The sequence below is a fragment of the Egretta garzetta genome, unplaced genomic scaffold (assembly GCF_000687185.1).
Source record: "Egretta garzetta isolate BGI_Z169 unplaced genomic scaffold, ASM68718v1 scaffold208, whole genome shotgun sequence".
Classification (NCBI taxonomy): domain Eukaryota; kingdom Metazoa; phylum Chordata; class Aves; order Pelecaniformes; family Ardeidae; genus Egretta; species Egretta garzetta.
In genome coordinates this window covers 431,822-450,742 of record NW_009260403.1, presented here as the reverse complement: position 1 = coordinate 450,742, position 18,921 = coordinate 431,822, and the positions used below count along the sequence as shown (strand labels likewise).

The 18,921-nt window shown below is 42.0% G+C and overlaps 2 protein-coding genes across 2 annotated transcripts in view; one reads left to right on the top strand and one right to left on the bottom strand.

The window, feature by feature from the left end:
- The window catches only part of ORC4 (origin recognition complex subunit 4), a 30,345-nt gene extending 21,667 nt beyond the window's left edge, over positions 1-8,678 (top strand). The window contains exons 16-17 of the mRNA XM_035898939.1: positions 6,575-6,888; positions 7,806-8,678. The gene's annotated coding sequence lies outside the window, so the exon portion shown is untranslated. The remainder of the gene's footprint in view (positions 1-6,574; positions 6,889-7,805) is intronic.
- Positions 2,271-18,921, bottom strand: part of ACVR2A (activin A receptor type 2A) — a 66,874-nt gene continuing 50,223 nt past the window's right edge. Inside the window, exons 5-11 of the mRNA XM_009643422.2 lie at positions 13,228-13,371; positions 11,667-11,810; positions 9,849-9,994; positions 8,705-8,819; positions 7,108-7,246; positions 4,439-4,569; positions 2,271-3,432 (exon numbers count right to left, since the gene is read on the bottom strand). Coding sequence (XP_009641717.2) covers positions 3,238-3,432; positions 4,439-4,569; positions 7,108-7,246; positions 8,705-8,819; positions 9,849-9,994; positions 11,667-11,810; positions 13,228-13,371 — 1,014 coding nt within the window. The 3' untranslated portion in view covers positions 2,271-3,237. The remainder of the gene's footprint in view (positions 3,433-4,438; positions 4,570-7,107; positions 7,247-8,704; positions 8,820-9,848; positions 9,995-11,666; positions 11,811-13,227; positions 13,372-18,921) is intronic.

Sequence of the window (18,921 nt, the reverse complement as noted above, 5' to 3'; positions counted from 1 at the left end):
GGAGTAAAAAAAGAAAAAAAAAAAAAAAAAAAAAAAAAAAAAAAAAAAAAAGAAAAAGAAGTACTGCTGGTTGAGTATCTGAGGTAACCGATGTTCCATCGAGGATGCTACGGGAATCGTTTTGCCCATGAACGGATGTTGCAGCTTTCTGCATTTTGTACCAAGTGTTCCTAATAAATGTATTAAAACAGGTTTTTTTAAAAAAAAAAAAAAAAGAAACAACAAAAGAGAAGCTGGAAAAAAGAGCCCAGGGGTAACCCTAGTCTGTCGAACGCTAGCATGAACAGGAAATGCCTTACTAGGGCCTGGCTACCCTTCGGTTAGCGCACCCCGGGTTGGCATTTGACAACCACACTGACTTCTTAAAATCTCAACAGAAGGTTCCGAGCTGTGGGCTTCCGCACGCCACGGACAGCGCTAGCGCCCGCCGCCCCTCTGCTCTGGGGCGCTCTGTTCCACGTAGCTGTACCTACCAGGTCACGCAGGGCAGCTTCTCGCCCTCTAACGCAAGGTACCCCGGGGCCGGTGGAGCCGTCCCGGGGCCGCTCTGTGGCCTCCATGCCCGGAGGCTGGGCTGGAAGTTAAGAGCAGGGGAGCGGCCGTTCCCCACCAGCCCCGGGCAGGGCGACCCCTCGGAGCGCATTGCTACGGGCTCTAAAGGGAGCGCGGGCCCTGCCTGCAGTAAATAGCGCCCAAATACCGCCCCGTGCCTCAGGCTGCCCCCGGCCTGCCCGCGTTTGCTCGGGCATCTGCGCATTAAACGCTCCGGCAGTAACGGACGCAGAGGTCAGCCAGCCGCACCAGGACAGCCCTGGGGCCATGGCTCTTCCCGATTAAAAAGCGTTTACACCACGAGCAGCCTTTCCGCAGCGACACTCAATTACGCCGTTAAAAACCAGGGAAGTGGTAGTACAATATTTAAAGCGGCAGATTTAAAAGAGGAAGAGAAGCTCTCTCAGCCTTCCCCAGGCGAGGCTCAGCGAGCGCCCCGCCGTGAGGCGGCAGCGACTCCCGAAGCGAGGCTGCGCCATTTTACACGTTGCTGCATCAGATCTTGAACAACAGCTTATGAAACCATCTGCATTTGCTCCGTTTCTGCTAGGAAAGGGGTTAAAACTCCTGGGGAGCAGAGAGGTTGTCAGCGAAGCGTGATCGGATTCTCATTTGTTCAGAACTCGGCAGCCACGTTCGCGTCCTGCTGCGCGCGCAAAGTCACCTCCCCGGATTAAAAACGGAAGCAAAACGAAAGCGTCAATCGAAGAAGCAGCCACGAGCTAGATTTCTGTCTTTTCCTAGCCAAGCTGGACACCACCGACCCTCTCGAGCGGGGTTCTTCTGGCTACCTGCACCCTTGGGCACGCGCGCGAGGAGCGGCCAGACCGACAGCGCTGGTGGGACCTCAGACCTTTCTTCCCCTCCCTGCCAAGAGCGTGCTGCTGAGCTCCGTCCCGGTTATCCGTAACGTCTCCTGTTGTTCCCAGAGGTTAAATTCCCGCACGCGTCCCGCTGAGAGCAGCTCGTGGCTGTACGGGTCAGTTTTCAAGGTAACGTTCACAGGGAGCTCCTAACGGCAACAGTAAAAGCTGCTTTCGAAAGACACGGAACGCAGGCTGGAAAGACAGAGAGCGCGGTGATGAACGGACAGCGTCGGCGTACCGCCAGCCCCCGCCGGGGCTGTACTCTAGAGGTTTCTAAAATTTATTCCACTCGGTAACTGGTGTGAAGGATCGAAGGAAGCGGAGTGAAGCAGTACTTCCGAGAAGCACTTTGGCACCTGCCTACCAGTCACTTTGTCAGTTGAACGTAAGGCATGGACTTCCTTCAACGCAAGAAGGCGGCGGTGAAAGCAGCTGCGACGGTTTTTCCTCGTTGTTTGCGAGCGTGTGCTACGGCCATTGGTATTCGTTACCTCTGAACGGTCATTGCATATTTTAAGTCGTGAGCGTTAAGTAAATCGTCCCTGAAATCTGTAAGCGTTTTATCGTCTGAAAGCTGTGGCTAGAGCTTTCCGTGCGGTTCCAGGACAACCCTGCGCATCGCAGACAGCGAGCAGTGCTCCGCTGAGGCGGCACCCAGCGTCGGGGAGAGCCAGAGCCAAGCTGCACATCGCAAAGCGGAGAGTAAGGAATGGGGGGGTAACGGAGCTTCCTGAGGTGATCCTGAAACAGCGATACAGAACCCACTGCACACTGTTTAGTGAAACAGAACACACGCTAGGCAGACCTTTGCACAAACATAAATAGGTAAAAGACTTTTTTTCGTTAAAAAAAAAAAAAAAAAAAAGTCATGCTTAAGTTTTCAAATATTCCTCAGACACAGCAAACCTAAATAGTATTCAGTTAAATAAATGTATGAGATACTCTGGGAAATGGAGGTAAGAAGAAAAGCTTTAAACTAAAAGAGGAAGGAAAATTTTGTTTCAATAAACAGCACTTTTTTTTTTTTTTTTTTATACACAACAAGCTAGTACAAGGAAAGGCTAAAAACACTGCTTTAGGAATGGCCACTTACTGTTGGCATGAAGCATAGCTTACCCTTTTTAAATAACACAGTGAATTTGAAATACATCATTTACAAAACATGGATCAATTTATTATTCAAATTTTCGTTAGTGTTGTCAATCTCATAATTTAGCGGAGGTGGAACTGAGGTATACCTTGTTGAGGGAGGTTAAGTAATACTTGGAAGCCTCTTTGCTATATCCCACTTGATTACTTTTGTTTATGTACACTGAACAGCAGCACACTAAACATTCACAAGCTGTGTCATATTGGCATTACAATAGTCATTTTTATAAACAACAGCAAATGCAATAAAAACAAGTTACCCTTTTTTTTTTTTTAAATCTGAAATGAAATGTTTGATTTAAAAAAAATAACAGTAGTTCATTTAAGGAATTAGTCTCTTCTGACAGGTATTAAGAAATCTGATGTCAGTTTTTAAAACGCTTGATTAGCCAGTACGGGTCCATGTTCTTCATTTAAGTTCCTTAACGGCACGTTCTCGTTTCTCAGTCACGTGTCCTTCGGGTGTAAGCAGGGAATGCAAAAAGTCTCACGGATCCACGTCGGGGAGGAGGAGGAAGGGGAAAACCAAAGGAGAAACACCTCCTGCTGCCGTTCCGCAGAGACTTACCGTTCTTGTCACACAGAAAACAGTAAGGAGGTGAGCAGTCCCGTGCGCTCTAGCAGCTCCAGTGAAGAGTCCTGGCGGTCAGTTCCGTGACCAGTGCAACTATCATAGACTGGATTCTTTGGGAGGAAAGTCAACGTTTGTCACCATTGTGACCACCGTCACAATGTCCTCTGTTGTGATAATGTTAGTTAATTTTTGCATCTGAATAATCCGTTCTTCTACGCAACCCGCTGACAGCCTGGCTTCCGCATCGTGATCCCAGCATTCCTCTATCGTCTCACAAAGCATCGCCATTCCCTGCGAGCAAACGGAGCCCAGTGAACAACAGCGGCACGCGGAGTTAGCAGCAAGTTTTAGGAAGGTGGGGGTCTCCTGGCAATTCCAGCAGCGAGCTGCAGTTTAAAGGCCCACCTGCCAAACCTTAACCCTTTCTGTCAGCCAGGACCCTCGGCCGCCGTATTTGTTTGGAAGGCTGGCACGCCTACGGGGCCTTACGCCGTCTTTATTTTGCGTCATTTAAACGAGATACGCAGCAGCGGGCAAATCCTTCTCGACCTACGATGTTGTAAGTCTGCTGGCAAAAGTCATCAGGGTCTTGTGCCAGATCTCGCGCTAGTAGAGGTTAAGTTCTTCAGGGATCAAATGGAACTTTGATAAAAAACCCCAGCGAGCACGAAAGGGGATTCCTATCTGACAGCAGTTAACTCTTCTCCAAGTAACACTGAGCTAATCGAGCAATATGCTAATCGCAAGGAGCAGATGGGAACATACGCTCGTTTTTCTTGCAGACAGACAGTGTCATCTATTGTTTCTAACGACACATTTTTTTGGGGGAAAAAAAAAAAAAACAACCCAAACACAAAACCCCCACAAAACCAGTGCTAGGAATAAGCACGGCTTCGCTGCAAGTCTCCGGCCACAAAGCAGATCGGGAAAGCACGCGGTTCCTCCCCAACCAGTCCCAGAAATGTCTCGTACGACACTGCCTGCCCTCACGTTATCACCTTCAGTTTGTAGCATTCCTGTAGGACATCAAACGTATTCTTTCTTAAATAGATTTTTAACTTGTGCATTCAAAAGTAACTCTCAAGAATCTCCTTTCACCAAAAAAGTGAAAAAACCACTCTTGAGATGAGAGAAAAATACTTCAAGATTACACACTTACGAGGTTACGGTCCATTCAATTCTTACTAGAATTATTACCTCCTCCCTAAAAGACAGCGTTATGAACACAACACAGCATTAACTAAACTTGAAATTCAAATCACGATGGAACTTTGAAGAACTTTGCGTAACTACTTACAGAATGTTTTTGCCAACACTCTCTTAAAACAGGTCTCTTCTTTTTGTGAACGACGACTTCCTGCATGTCTTCGAGGGAGGGATGCTGGCCGATTTCTTCTTCAAATGGCAACATGTACTCATCTACTGGGCCTATGGATTAAAAAAAGAAGTTAAATCACCAATTTTGCTTTAAAAAAGGGGGGGGAGGAAAAAAGAAATAAGAGTGTTCTCTTCGAAACAGAGCCCATAATCAGCATCGTACGGAGCGGTTTGGTTTCTGTTGCCATGAAAAGCTCACCCCGTGACAGGCCAGCAGCAAGCGGGGACTAAGACTTGAATTAAGCAGCAGTGGCGTTTTCAGGAGCCAGAAGCCTCTGCTCTCCTGCGCGTGGCAGCCAAGCGCAGCTCCCGGCCAAGCTCCCTTGAACCCAAAAGCTTCGGAACACAAGGGCGGAGGGAGGCTCTCGGATCCGCAGCGTCGCCTCCGCCAACAGGTCACGGCTGTGGTAGATAAATCCTCCTCCTCCTGGCAGGTTTGCTGGCTCTCTTGGTAGCCAGTTACCAAGCAGGCGCCCGACAGCCACTTGTGAATGTTTTCAATCCCACACAGACTGCAAGCCCCAAGCTTGCAATAGAATCATAGAACTGTTTGGGTTGGAAAAGACTGTTCAGATCATCAAGTCCAAGCAACTGCTGCGTCCCTCTGAGAACGCAACGTGTTTCCTCCTCCGATCCACGCAGCCCAGGACAAAAGTCCTTATGCTGAAGGCTACGCGTAATGTTTGTCTGGAAGAGGATGAGAGGGACAAGCTTTGTACGCTGAACTATAGATTGCGTAATTGGGTTACTGTAATACATATTTGGGGCTCTCAGATGAAGAGTCTGAAAAAAGGAGGAAGGGGACCACAGAAGAAGTGAGCGGCGTGGTACGGATGAGGCTGATGAGACTTTGTGAAACAGACCAGGCACCTTCTTAAAAAAAAAAAAACAAAAAAAACCCCACAAAAAACCAAAACAAAACCCACCCAACCCCAAAACACCCAACCACATAATTGCACGAAGAAGATGGCAGCCGTGCCTGTAGAGCCACACAAAGCTGGGGTCAGCTGCTTTCCTTCGCCGATGCCTCCTTTACCTTCCGGAACAGTAACCACACTGCCAGAGAGCCACGACACAGCTCCAGTCAGCTTTAGGTAGGTACGTTTTAACAGAGCACCGAGGCATGAAAAACCGATACAGAACGCGGGGCTGCCTCAGAGACTCGCGCATGGTCGGGTCGATCCCCTTAGTAAACAGCTTAACATTTTTAAAAGGGTAAAATCTCCCCAGTGGCTTCTACTGCGCGAGGAAAGTTTTGAAGCAGAAGAGCACTGCTTGGAGCAGAGGAGCCCGGTGTGGCCACGCGCTGATCTGCTGAGGTCTCCCGTTCATCCTGGCTCTTCCTATGGGAATCTGTCCCGGCATCGGGCTCTCGCAGGAGAGCTTTGTGGCAAGGGCATCACCAGCCCAGGCGAACCCGTCACACTGACCCAGCTGAACTGAGCTGCTTTGAAGACTGCACTGAAAAGGCAACTTGCTCCCAAACATTTTTGCATCTTGTCCTTTGTCTTGTTCTTGATTAACCCTGACTTATTCTGGACATCCAAAAAAGATCTCTTAACAAAAATTAAGAATAGTTCATAGCTGAATACAGGGTATCCGGTATCTTTTCCTGATAGCTTAAAAATCAGATCCAATGGTTTGAGGAAAACAATTGTGACAGACCCGTGGCTAGCAAAGTATCAGTCTCAGATTTCTCAGACGTTACTGCATTTTCCATCTCTAAGCTATCAACAATTTATTAGGAGTTCTGACATCTCTGTGAGCTGAACTAATGTCATGTTAGTGACAGCAAAGAGCAAGAGTGGGTAGGGAAGCACTCGCCATGGCACAGCCTCACCCTGGCACCTGCGGCTGAGCCAGAAACAGAGACTTTGCTGTGCCTCGCTGCAGAGAACCGACTGCCTGGCGCGCGGAAGAGCAGCTGCCCACGATTCAGGGAGGGCTGAGGTGGTGTCCTGCACATGCTGCCAAGCAGCTGGAAAATTACTGACTGCATCAACGTTCTTGGTAAGAAAATATATGTTGACTTATGACAATTCTTTGTGTCTTTCAGCCTTCCTCGACTGGGAACAGATCCCCGAGCTGGGGGAGCGTCTACGCACAGCTTCCAGAGGCAGCACTAGAAGGCAGGTCGCTGCCCAGGTGCCCAGCAGGAGGCATCCATTCCTCCGCGGGTGCTGGTGGGATACCTTCGTTACCGAGGTTAATCTGATCTCACCCTTTGTTTATGAAAAGAAGCAACGCCTTTAAGATAAACTGGCACTGCAACGGTCAGGCTGAACTCGTAAGGAATCAAACACGCTCGGTTAGGAGTTCCCCAGCAATTCTCTCTCTTCCTTACCGCCACCAGGAGACGAAATACAACAGGTACGCACGTGTCAGAAAACCTTTACCTGGGATGCCAAATACTGAACAGACCGAATTATAAAGTGACTACATGACACTGGTGTTTCATTCATTTCCCCGCAAGACCACCACCCTCATTAAATTTTATTACATACCTATAATCTACCTTCCAATTTCTTGCTTTAAGTACACCTCTCACAGACTACATTAAGTATTTCCACAGATCAGTATGTTGCTTACCATCTGAGGCAGTACAGCGTGATGCCAGTTCCCAGAGGACTAATCCCATGGCGTACATATCTATCCTCAAAAACGCATCCCTTTGGAAGTTTATAGCACCTTCTAGTACCTCAGGAGCCATATACCTTCGTGTACCAACCTTGAAAGAGAGGAAAGCATAAAAATCTGTGCACTACGAATCAACATGACCACAATTACCGCTCCAGCTGGTGCCGATTATAATGCCAGTTCCCAGAGGACTAATCCCATGGCGTACATATCTATCCTCAAAAACGCATCCCTTTGGAAGTTTATAGCACCTTCTAGTACCTCAGGAGCCATATACCTTCGTGTACCAACCTTGAAAGAGAGGAAAGCATAAAAATCTGTGCACTACGAATCAACGTGACCACAATTATCGCTCCAGCTGGTGCCGATTATAATAATGGCATATATATATAATATATATAATACTGTGGACTGGTACTATTTGTTGTCAAAGATTAAGAACGTCCATGGTTATCCTTGTTTAGGACTAGGTCTTGGAATTTTCTTGCATTTTTACATCCAATAGTGGATAAGAGGAATTAGAAACAATCGCATAGACTGGGCCCTATAAAGAATACTTACGAAGCAGGAAAACGTGAATATATTTTGAAATAACACATTGGCATACCAATTCAACATAATTGTCACTGCTGTTCATTCTTTTATTCCAGATTACAGGAAGGCCACTATTCTGATTTTTTTTCATGTCAAAAGAATCATTACAGTTTCACGTAAGGATGTGGAACTTGCTTATGTTTCTTCTACTGATGGGAGCAGTCATAAAAATACCGCAGGAAAACTAGCCACCCGAAGTACGATTTATACCGAGGACGTTGTATGAAATCACTTGGCCATTAAAATGAAAGCTTCAGAGATACCCCTTCTTTTTGACAGCCATCAATTATGAAATTACGTCACCTGGATAAATCAGAACTTACACGATGTCCGAGCAAGACCTACTCCACTATTTAAACCTTCATGGTAAGAGCTGTGTTTCTCTTAAGCAGTGTTACTGAGGCTTTATAATCTCTCTGTACGGATTTTATTTTTGTCGCTCAACCATAAACTGTGAAGTTCTGCCTAAAATTAAATATATTTTGTTTTCCAGAAACCGTAATGCTCTAAGCTCAAGCTTGTTATTTTAAAAGTACATGGTACTAAACCAGTTCCCTGGTGCATGACAAGTGCTGGATCAGCACTGTTGTCGCTTGAGGGACATGCCTGTTGCTAGGTCAGAAAGTTAGAAATTGGGCTGCCGGTATCATTCCTCAATTTCTGAGCAGTATCTCTGCTCTTTCTCATCCAAATCCTCCAGCAAGAATGAGAATAAGGGGGGGAGAGAGGCCATAGAGTGAGACTGGGGTAGGGGAAGGCTGTGATCTGTAATTATCTAAAGAATCGTTTAATTTTTAGCCTGTGAGAAGACAGCACAAATTGCCACCATCATCAAAGGTCACCAAAAACAGGGTTGATGATACAGTATCCTGTGCATGAAGAATGCCTGGACTACCAGTTCCTATTCACATGCAGTTGCCAGTTGTATCATTTATGTAAATAAATTGGTATTTACCTGTCCATGAGTGTCCCCTGCAGACTTTCCAGCCTCAAACTTTAAAGCTAGACCGAAATCAGCAATACAAGCTGTAAGATTATTTTTCAGCAGCACATTCTTGCTTTTGATGTCCCTTTCAAGTTAAGGAAAAAAAATTAGTAGTCTAGAACATGAAATACCGTATAAAATTCTCAGGAAAAAGCAATATAATAAAACAAAGAACATTATAATATGAAAGGCAAGAAAATCCTAGCAGATCATTTAAACAACAAAAGAATAATAATAAAGCCTAGCAGTACACTTGCACACCTTTATTCTCATGGAAATACGAGACTGCAATTGGAACTATAATTTTATGCTGAAGTTTAAAAATACATATAGATTTATAAGTATGTATGATACAGAAATAGAATAAAAATGTAGTTACTGCATACTTTAATTACAACTACATTTTGTTTGTTTAAATAATAGGAAACAAAACAGTTTGAAAAATGAATCTTGACTGTTTCTAACCAGGAGATACACAACTTCCTGCAGAAACAAAAGATAATGGACTCGATCCAGGGATTCCCATCTGGCCTGTGTGTACCTCTCCCCCTCCCCCATTTTACCATCAGCCAAGCAGTTTTCCTCATGAAATTGCAAATTCTGCAGAATCTGTGTTTCTCTTACTGTTTGTGCCTATCTTTTATTTTGGTTACCACTATCATTTCAGCTCCCTACTTCTATTAATTGCTTTCTGTACCTACCTCGTTTTAAAAAAGCCAGCAGTTACACTCAACAATAGGCGTAACTCCACTTATAGCAAATGTTTCTGTCTGAAGGCGTTCAGCATTACTTAAAAAGTTACACACGTTAAGTGTTTACGTTGTTTGAAATAGCTATAATGCCAATTATTTCATACACTGCAGAGGGTACTTAAATAATCAACTGTATAAAAAATCATCTATGACATTAACCGCAATCAGCACCAAGTTCTATAAACTATCCGCTAGATTTTTGCTTAGGCTGAGCAGATTTTTCTTACGAGATTCTTGATAATTCTGGAAGGAAGATCCCACAGAGTAGTTATCTGACTACTTCCTATCTATCCACATTTCATATCCTTTAACTCATAGCTAAGTATTAACGATCACCTGAAAACATTTTACGTCTACTATACCTGTGTGAGATGGCGGGTTTATGTCCATCTTTTAGCCCCGGTATATCCTCGTGAAGGTAAGCCAAGCCTCTAGCCATCGTCTGGGCGATGTGACACAGCTCATTCCAGGAGACCACATTAGCCTTGAGAAAGTCTGTTAATGAACCCTGCACGGCAAAAAAGAAAAACAATTACAAGATCAATTGCATTCTCAGCTCCTCATAAAGAAAACTTCTAGATGGCCTCCATCATTAGAGAACACGATACGCCCGTCTGCCTTTCTCCGTTTTCTAATAGACCATGTAATTACACACATACACAAGCAATCAGCTGCTCGTTTAAACAACAAAAAAATTAACCTTTGCGTCATCTCTAGTCCATGAATAGGATCAAGATGCAGCTACACATCACCTCAACAAGCAAAGAGCACAATGAACTCGAGTTCAATGGTGCACTGTGAAGCGTCAGAAATGGGAGCTAGATTTAAGGTATTTAAGTTCCTGCTAAAGACAAACCCGCTCTTACAAGGGTGATCTATTATCTTCCAGGCACAGGAAATTACAGGTTAGCTCCACCTCCAAGCATTCTGCTGAACTGGGTTCCATCGTCCTCTACAACCTTTAACTGATAGCCTCAGACTTTCTTTTCTTACAGACCAGCAACAGTAAACTCCAGTTTCACAATAAAGTTATAAAAGCGATGAAGTAAAAATCTAGTCAACGTGAAGCACTTCTCTTCAAACTCGCTTCTGTAGCCCACTCTATACACACATTTTCATGGATTTGCATATTCTCCAGTTTGTGAGATGTCACCATGTCACACGCTGCTTGTGAAAAGCCAACACAAAAGGGAAAAATGAACAAAGCGCTGTCAAGGCGTAGAGGCTACACTTTAAAAATAAAATAAAAAATTACTGTTTTCCATCAGAGCCATCTCAGATGCCATCTTTCCAACAGGAACAAGATTTTTAAAGCTCTTAGACAAAAAACTAACAAAAAATGGCAATAACCTTTCAGAAAGGCAAATCAGTCTAGTATTATCTACTTGATCGTGAAGACCTGTCAAAAATTTTAAACAGTTGGATAGTTTTAGTCCTCTAAGTGATTACAGCAGAGGCATACGTGGGACAAAAATGCTAGAATGAAGCAGGTAATATATAATACTAGAAATGTGATCCATGACCTAGCCTTAATGCATCAGCATATCCATATTATACAGATCTGTATTTTCTCAAATCTGCTACAGGTAACATCTTCCTAATGCCCTCTTTGTCTGTGCCAGTGCTAAATTTAAGTTTGGGGCTTTTTTTTTGCTCTTTACATTTACATCTGTGACAGTTACACGCATTAAAAAAATATCCCAAATCTAAGTGGACAACATAAAACAGCGAACAGATTCCTAATGACATATATTCACATTTCTTATTGTGGTTATCACAATACAATTGATACATATTACTTCGTTCTTATAGACACAAATCAGCTGACACAAGTGAAACAAAAATCTAACATCACAATCTTTGCAAGATGGAGTTTATTTAATTTAGGCAGATTTAGATATTAAAAAATACACATTCTAAAGAACAAAAAAGTAAATTTGTGTTTGTTTTCTAAAACAACTCCTCTATTAAGCGAAGACCGCTGACAACTTTCTCAGCTGGCTGAAATTAAATTTAAATAAATTCAGATCCCATGAAAAAAGCCAAGCTAAGAATAAGCAAAATCTGTTTTAGATCTTATTTCTTAACTGCCTGAAGCTCACATTTCTGACAGGCATCTAAGGCTGTTCTTCCTCTACCACAATCACAAAAAAAGAAACTACACTGCGAACTAAACATACCTTTTCGTGAAATGCTGTAATTAACCAGAGATCGACATCAATGCTAGTGCCCCGTTTCTCTGCTCCGATGAACTGCAAAATATTGTCATGCTTCATCCCAGGTAAACTGTAAATTTCATATTCGTTCTGCCATGACTGTTTGTCCTTTAAACAAAAGACCACATCAAACCAAGTTAATACCATCATAATGACAATAAGAGGTACTTTCCCTGACAGAAGTTTCTTCCTGTAATTGGCTGTGCATTTGTAAATGATCTGTCAAAATGACTAAAACTTATTTTTTTTTGGCACAACGGGGCTGTGAGCAACCTGATCTGGTTAGCGGTGTCCCTGCTCCTGCAGGGGGGTTGGACTAGATGACCTCTAGGGGTCCCTTCCCACCCAAAACATTCTATGATTCTATGATCCTATGACTTTCTATCTAAAGGAAAGAAAGCATAGTGTATGCTATTAACGTTGAGGCTGATAGTCTAAACATTTGTAATTTTTAAACAAATAACAATATTTGTGCTACAAACTACTGACCTAACATGTACAAAACCATGAAAAACTGTCTTTCTTCACATATATTCCATATTCACATATGGAAAACTTTCTGAAAAACTTAAATGTGTTATAAACAGATATCAACTGTTGAAAACTGCATCAATTATCACAGATATGAACCATGGAAACACAAAGCTGTAGATTGGGATTGCAGTCTATGTACTGCAAATCATTAAAGTTGCTTTAGTCTTAAGAGCATGGTTCAATTTTTGTATTTTATTCATCTTCAAAACTCCCAAAAAGCATTAGAAATAGGTTTTCCTTCATTAAAAATAATGAACGAAGCTTCAGATTTAATTTATGTTGTGCTGATGGCTGAAACCAGCATAAATACGTGCCATTTCTCCTGGAAGAATAAGAACCTGCAGATGTATTTAAGCAAGTCAACACTTGGCTAATCATCAAAAAACGCACGCTTACATTTCGCCTCAAGTAGCAGTTGGTGTTTTTAATTAATGTAAAATCTATCCTAATACCATTGCATATGATCACTTTGTATTCTTTAGCTAGACTGGATCTTAAAATCATGACTGCAATTTATTCTAAAACATGGCTTTCAGAGGATCCTTGATGGGAAGTCAGTATTATTTCACTCGATTGAGGCATATTTAATGGGAACAATCACCTTATGGGTTTGCATGTCAGGACATTCCTTCCAAGTACAATTTAATTTGCACTTCAATTAATTATTCTCAACTGATGCGTGAGAGATGCGTGAGAGCTGCTTGAAACTACTCATGTCAAACATGTATTCTTATGACTAGAAACATATACAGCTTTCACAAAGTTTGTTTCAATAATGTTTGCTACATTAAAACATTTTAATTCAATAAAACTCTACCTGCACATTTTTCAGCTCACAACATTTCCTGCATTTAAGAGTTTCTTTGAACTATCTAGATTTACAGTGTATACGGAAAGTTCTGTAAAATAAAAGCCTCTTATTGTGACTAGAAAAGCTGGTCTAAAATTACGATATTACGAGCAACACAGGAGACTAAGAACTTCTGCTTACCTGAATCGGGAATATTTTGACGGCAACATACTCATTCAGTAGTTGAGCTTTCCACACGCATCCAAATCTTCCCCTAGCTTTGATCTCTAGTAACTGCAATGGCTTCAAACCCATCAACGGTGAAGGTGGTGGTGGTCCAGGATCCTGAAATCAGGTTAAACCCAGTAATTAATTTTGCTGTTATGTGTGCTATCTATAATGAGAGCACTAGAAATAAAGGCTTGCAAACTGAGAGAGACTTGGTATCATATACCCAACCCCCTTGCAACAAATTCCCCCCAAAAAACAGAAACAAATCAGCAACCCTTCTCCATAGGAAAGAAAAAGAGATTGTAAAACATGCTCAGAATTAATATGCAAGCGACAGCATAACAACGGTTACAGTATAAATCTGTCTAACCAGGTGTAAAAGCACAGCAGAAATGAAGGAATAAAGACAATCGAGCTTTACATGGTACTTTTGTTAAGTGATACAATTAAAATGAGCACCTTTGGTAACATTTAAGGGGGTTTTGCTTGCTTGTTTGATGTATGTGTGACCTTTTCATTCCTTTAGTTCAGTGGCCTGGTGACTTGACTCTAGGTGGCCACAGAGTCCCGTTTCCGTGACTAACGCTGCATCCCCTCGGCCATCAGAAGCAGAAGATGGCTACGTGAGCAATTGGATGGCAGAGCTGAAGTGAATCCCCTTGCTGCCTGTGGTTACCACGTACCAGTTCAGTTCTCCCACGCTGTCGAGCTGATACCAGCCCAGCTCTACTTCAAAAACTCAGCTGCTTACTGGGGACACAAGGTTGCAAACCAACACGTGGGCGGGCCATGCCACTACCAGGTTTTCCAGGACGTAACTAATATTTTTTTTTTCACTTAGAAACCACCAAACCACATGCATAGTGCAAACATTTGGCACAGGAAACCAAACGTCATCATCTCTGCAGTCAGCCCTCCCGGCCACACGAATGGTGGTGTGCAGAACCACAGAGCCGATGCTTCAACCGATGCTTCAACCAACTGAGCCACTTCTACTGCTCCCAACTTTTGCTCATGCAGACAGCCAGTATGTTACCGAAATGTGAGTACTTGGCCGTACCCCAGAAACAGAGCTAGAATTAAATTTAAGAGATTATCTTGTCACATCTTAACAGCGTTCATACTTTACGGAGGGGGCTAGCCCAACAATTTCTCTTCAAATATGACAGCACAAACTGGAAATGCAATTGCAACTGAGCTGGAGCTTCCATACAGCTACCCATATAACCGCTGATCTTACCACAGATTTGAACAACTTCCCTTTCTGGGAAAGAAAATGTGATAGCTTATTGAATATTTTGTATATTATATTTTATACATCTCTTACATATTCCGTATCATACACAACATCTGAACGTAACAAGTAGGTTTTCAACTTCATTGCCAAAGATGTGCTGCTTTCTGGGCTGTCCTCTTCTCTCCAAATCTACCACGTCAGATCAGCTTGTACCCACGTAAGCTTCTTCCCTACCATGACCAAACGCATTGGGCCCGTTTACATATACCTCTGCATCAAAGAATATTGCCCTACGCACAGAGCCAGAGAAACATGATCTCTTCTGCCTGATCCCTGTTTTCTGCAGGAAAATAAGTCAAGCTTTGATGCGTATTGGTCACCAAGCAGAATTACCAATGCTGTCACCACAAGAAACAGCTGCACCTTCCTGCCACAGCCCCCCCCGTTAGTTTAAACCACAACACGTTCCTCAGGCCAAATGACGACAGAGAACTGCAAATGTCACTGCCAGCAGCGACAGCGTGGGGGCAAACTGCAAGACCGTGGATGGGAAGAGGGCAAACGGCTGCTTTTAGTAGCAGTGCAGGTCTTCGCAGACCACAAAATTGTGCCACGAGTCTCAACATCGTGTATGTAAAAAACAAACATACCAATGGAAGTTAGGTACCGCTTTTAAATTATGGCCACACTGCAGAACACAACAAAAACCCCCTTAAAATCTATTGTTCAAAAAAAACCTCAAAAATGTACATTCGGCTTCGCTATTTTTTTCCCAGTCACAGCTGTAACGCTGTTGTAAAGAGAATGAATGAAAAACAGTGGAGTCGTTGCTTCTTCGAAACAAATGAGAGTACTCAATAGTTAAGTATTTGAGCACTTCAGTTAGCAACATAAAAGTCTTGTGCACCTTAAAGACATTTTCTGAACAACCGTGGTTTTAAGTATCCTTTCCTATTGTAAGAATGGAGACAAGTGCTTCTGTATCCAACATGAGTTTTGAGTAGTTTAAGCGCAGGAATAAATAACCAGTCTCTTGTTTCTTATTGCATCCTTCAACAAGAGCAAGTTTCACAGGGAGATGGATGTAGAGCGATTTCAAGAAACTGTAACCTAATTCCACAAATTAATAACTGTAGAAGAAAATATAACGTTTGAAATTCAAATTAAGAGACACATTAGAACACTATGCTCAAAAAAGTACGAAATCCTTTCGCAAATAGGACAGCTACAGATGCTTGCAGTTGTCGCACCGAAGTTGCTGGGTTTACTCAATGCCAAAGCCCTTTGCAAATATTTCAGGCACCAGGGAAATCACTGTCCTCAATTTGTGATAGCTACACTTAAAAGTGAAACTAGAAACAAGATGCCCAAATCCACTCACAAAAGCCTGCTTTAATTTGTAAAAAAACCGCTGCTATTTTTAAGACCCCTGAGCACTGTGCAACATCTGGGGATTTAACATCAGGCAATTAGAAAACTTTCAAGGTTTGAACCTAGTGACTTACCTAAATTAAGAGCACAATTTGTGGGAAGTAAACCCGAATCTCACTTTGCTTTACGGCCAGAACAACTTCCTTTCCTTTCCATACCATCCACTCAAAAAATCTGTCAGTATTTTGAAGCACACTGTGTGAATTTTTTCTCGACCGGCAAGCAAATGACCACTTAATACTTCGCAAAGATTTGATGAAAAAAATTACAGCATCTATCATATGAAAGAAGGCAATAACTCCCCAGTAAAAAGCGGCTAGCAAAATCCAGTGCTTCTTACTTTCACATTAGACCACGATAGTTTTCATATACCTGAATTTCCTTTTTCCTAGAAAATCTTGGCATTTCAAAATATTTTCCTACTACCTCATATAGCAACCTCCTGTGGTTCCCTGCACATTTCCCTTTCATGTTGAAACATTCTTATGAAGTCAAAACTTCCGGCATTCTTATGAAGAAGCCACCCACACACACAAATCAAAACAAATCTGATTTAAAATGGAAAGTATAATTGCCTTCTGTTAACAGAACTAAAAAGAATAGATTTCCAGGTTTTTTTTCTGATTTATTTTTTTTTTTTCTGAACAGCTTTGTTAAAAATCAACAGGCATTTACTCTAAAACTACAGGTCCTATTTTTATACCAAAATATTCCTTAACAGTATTTTCAACTTGCTCTACATCTAAGCAAAAATGTTTCATGTGCCACGGGCATAATTATTTTCGTATGGCTTTTTAAAATCATCTCTGTGGCGCCAAGGATGATGATATAATGTGAGTAAAGATGTCATGTGGATATATTAGTCTAACAGCTTGCCACAGCTGTCAAAAAATAAGGGCCCAATTTCCCGTTCCCAAGCTTTCCCTGTCCCTCTCCTTGGGCTGATTCTGGCACTGGTTTGACCACACCGCAACTCAAGGCAGTACGCTGTATTGCCAGAAAGCTTGTATTTATTTGTTTGTTTTTAAATTCAGGTTAGTTTTCTGATAGCTTAGCAAATTGCAATCAGTCTGCAACAAGGTCTGGGTTAATTATCCAAACAGGGTTGTACAGGGACGCATCTCTCTTTCCTGACTCCAAAAGATAAACAAGTTCTCAAACTTCCAGGGCACACGCAAGTTTCCCTTGCTAAATGGTGCAATATTTCCCCTTGGTTACATTTATTCTACAGCTTATATTGTGAATATGGTTGACAAGTTCTCATTGAAAGAGTCTGATGACTATCTTTGCTGTTTCCTCCCTTTCTAGTTTGGGACTGGTTCATTTTCAAACAGATAATTTGTAAAGTTAAGATCCAAATAGAGTAAAAGGACTCATTTGTAATTATTCTAAAATTAACTTTATGATTTGCATCAAACTGCATTTCTTTTAAATGGCGACAATTCTTCTCTTCTTCACCTCACAAAATCCTCTATTTTATGGTACATTGCAAACATATTCCCCAAAGTCATATAAAGAAAGTAGTTACTTGTATGCAGGGTACTTCAGCTTCTTCCCTAACTGAAATTATGCCATTTGAAGCGAAACAGTAATACAAGTAGAAGCAACTCTGATAACTCTTTACAGATGCAAGATATTTAGGAAATATTTGAATAGCACCATTCCATTTTCTTCTACGTTACATTTACAAGGCATTTCAGCTATGAGGGACCTATAGAGACAACTGAAATTAAGCATTCTTATTACAACCCTAATCTTGACTTTTTCAATATTCAATTTAAAAGCCTAGCAATAATGACCACGTTTCTGAATTAGCAGTTTTCAGTTACTTCTTGTTTCACATGAAGTATCCGTAGTTTAATACAAGTAAAAATAACTTCTGGCCAGCGAAAAAAAGAAAATTAAGAGACTTAATAGAATATTTTTCTGCAGGTAATCTATTTCTCCCAGCTCCTGAATCACACAAAACCCCACCACATCACCCAGAACCACAACATGAAGACCACACACCTCACTCAAACAGTTATAGGCAATTCACGGGTGGGAGATGACAACAGACATCCAAAGACAGGACACGAGCGGGCAGGACACGCCGCTTACTTCCAGGGCAACCCACCACAGCAAGAGCTACGGTCCCTGCCGGCTGGATGCTCCCACAGCCAGAGACTGAGGTTCCCAGCAAATGCGGTACCAGCAGAGCCCTTACTGCTGCTTATCCCAATTCCAGGGTTGAAGTGACACAGACCAGCTAGCCAGATGAAGAAGCACAAACTGACTACGCCTGCAGACATTTAACTCAATAGCCTGAGAAATTATTGTAAATTTTAAGAAAGCTATGAACAGCAGATGAAATCTGGATGTTTAAACCACGCATGCTTACAAATTTCTCGTCGAAAACACTGAAAAATGTAATTCATACCAAAACAACTTCTTACATGTCCACAGAAAGTTCCATAACCATGAACAAACATCAATGCATCTTACCTCAATCATTATATGAAAGGCGTGCTTGTAGAGAGGGGAAAAAACACAGGCAAAAGAAATTACTATTTATACCAAGAATGGGATGAAAAAACAGCTTGCAAGAAAAGAGACAAAATCAGTTGTTTGTGAATTAACAACAAAAATATTCATGGGGATAGCAATACTTTCTTGTACTAATAACAGATCATTAAAATAAAAAAAAGTCCATCACTGATATGTTAGCAAAGAAAAACGGGCAAAAAAAATATTATTATACAGACCATCATCTGAATCGACCTTATTATTAAAACCAGAATTGTCCATTATAGGAGTACAAACAGTCATGTTACTACAAAACAGTATATAAACACATGCAGAAAATTAAACATACAAACCCAAGTTACGCAAACTTATTTCTTGTTATGCTCACAAACGTACAGTAGAGGGCAGCGTTGTATTTGTAAAAAATCACTGTACTTGGTAGCTAGCTGTGAAAAACGAAAACTTTTTAATGTCTAAGTTTTAGCTAAACC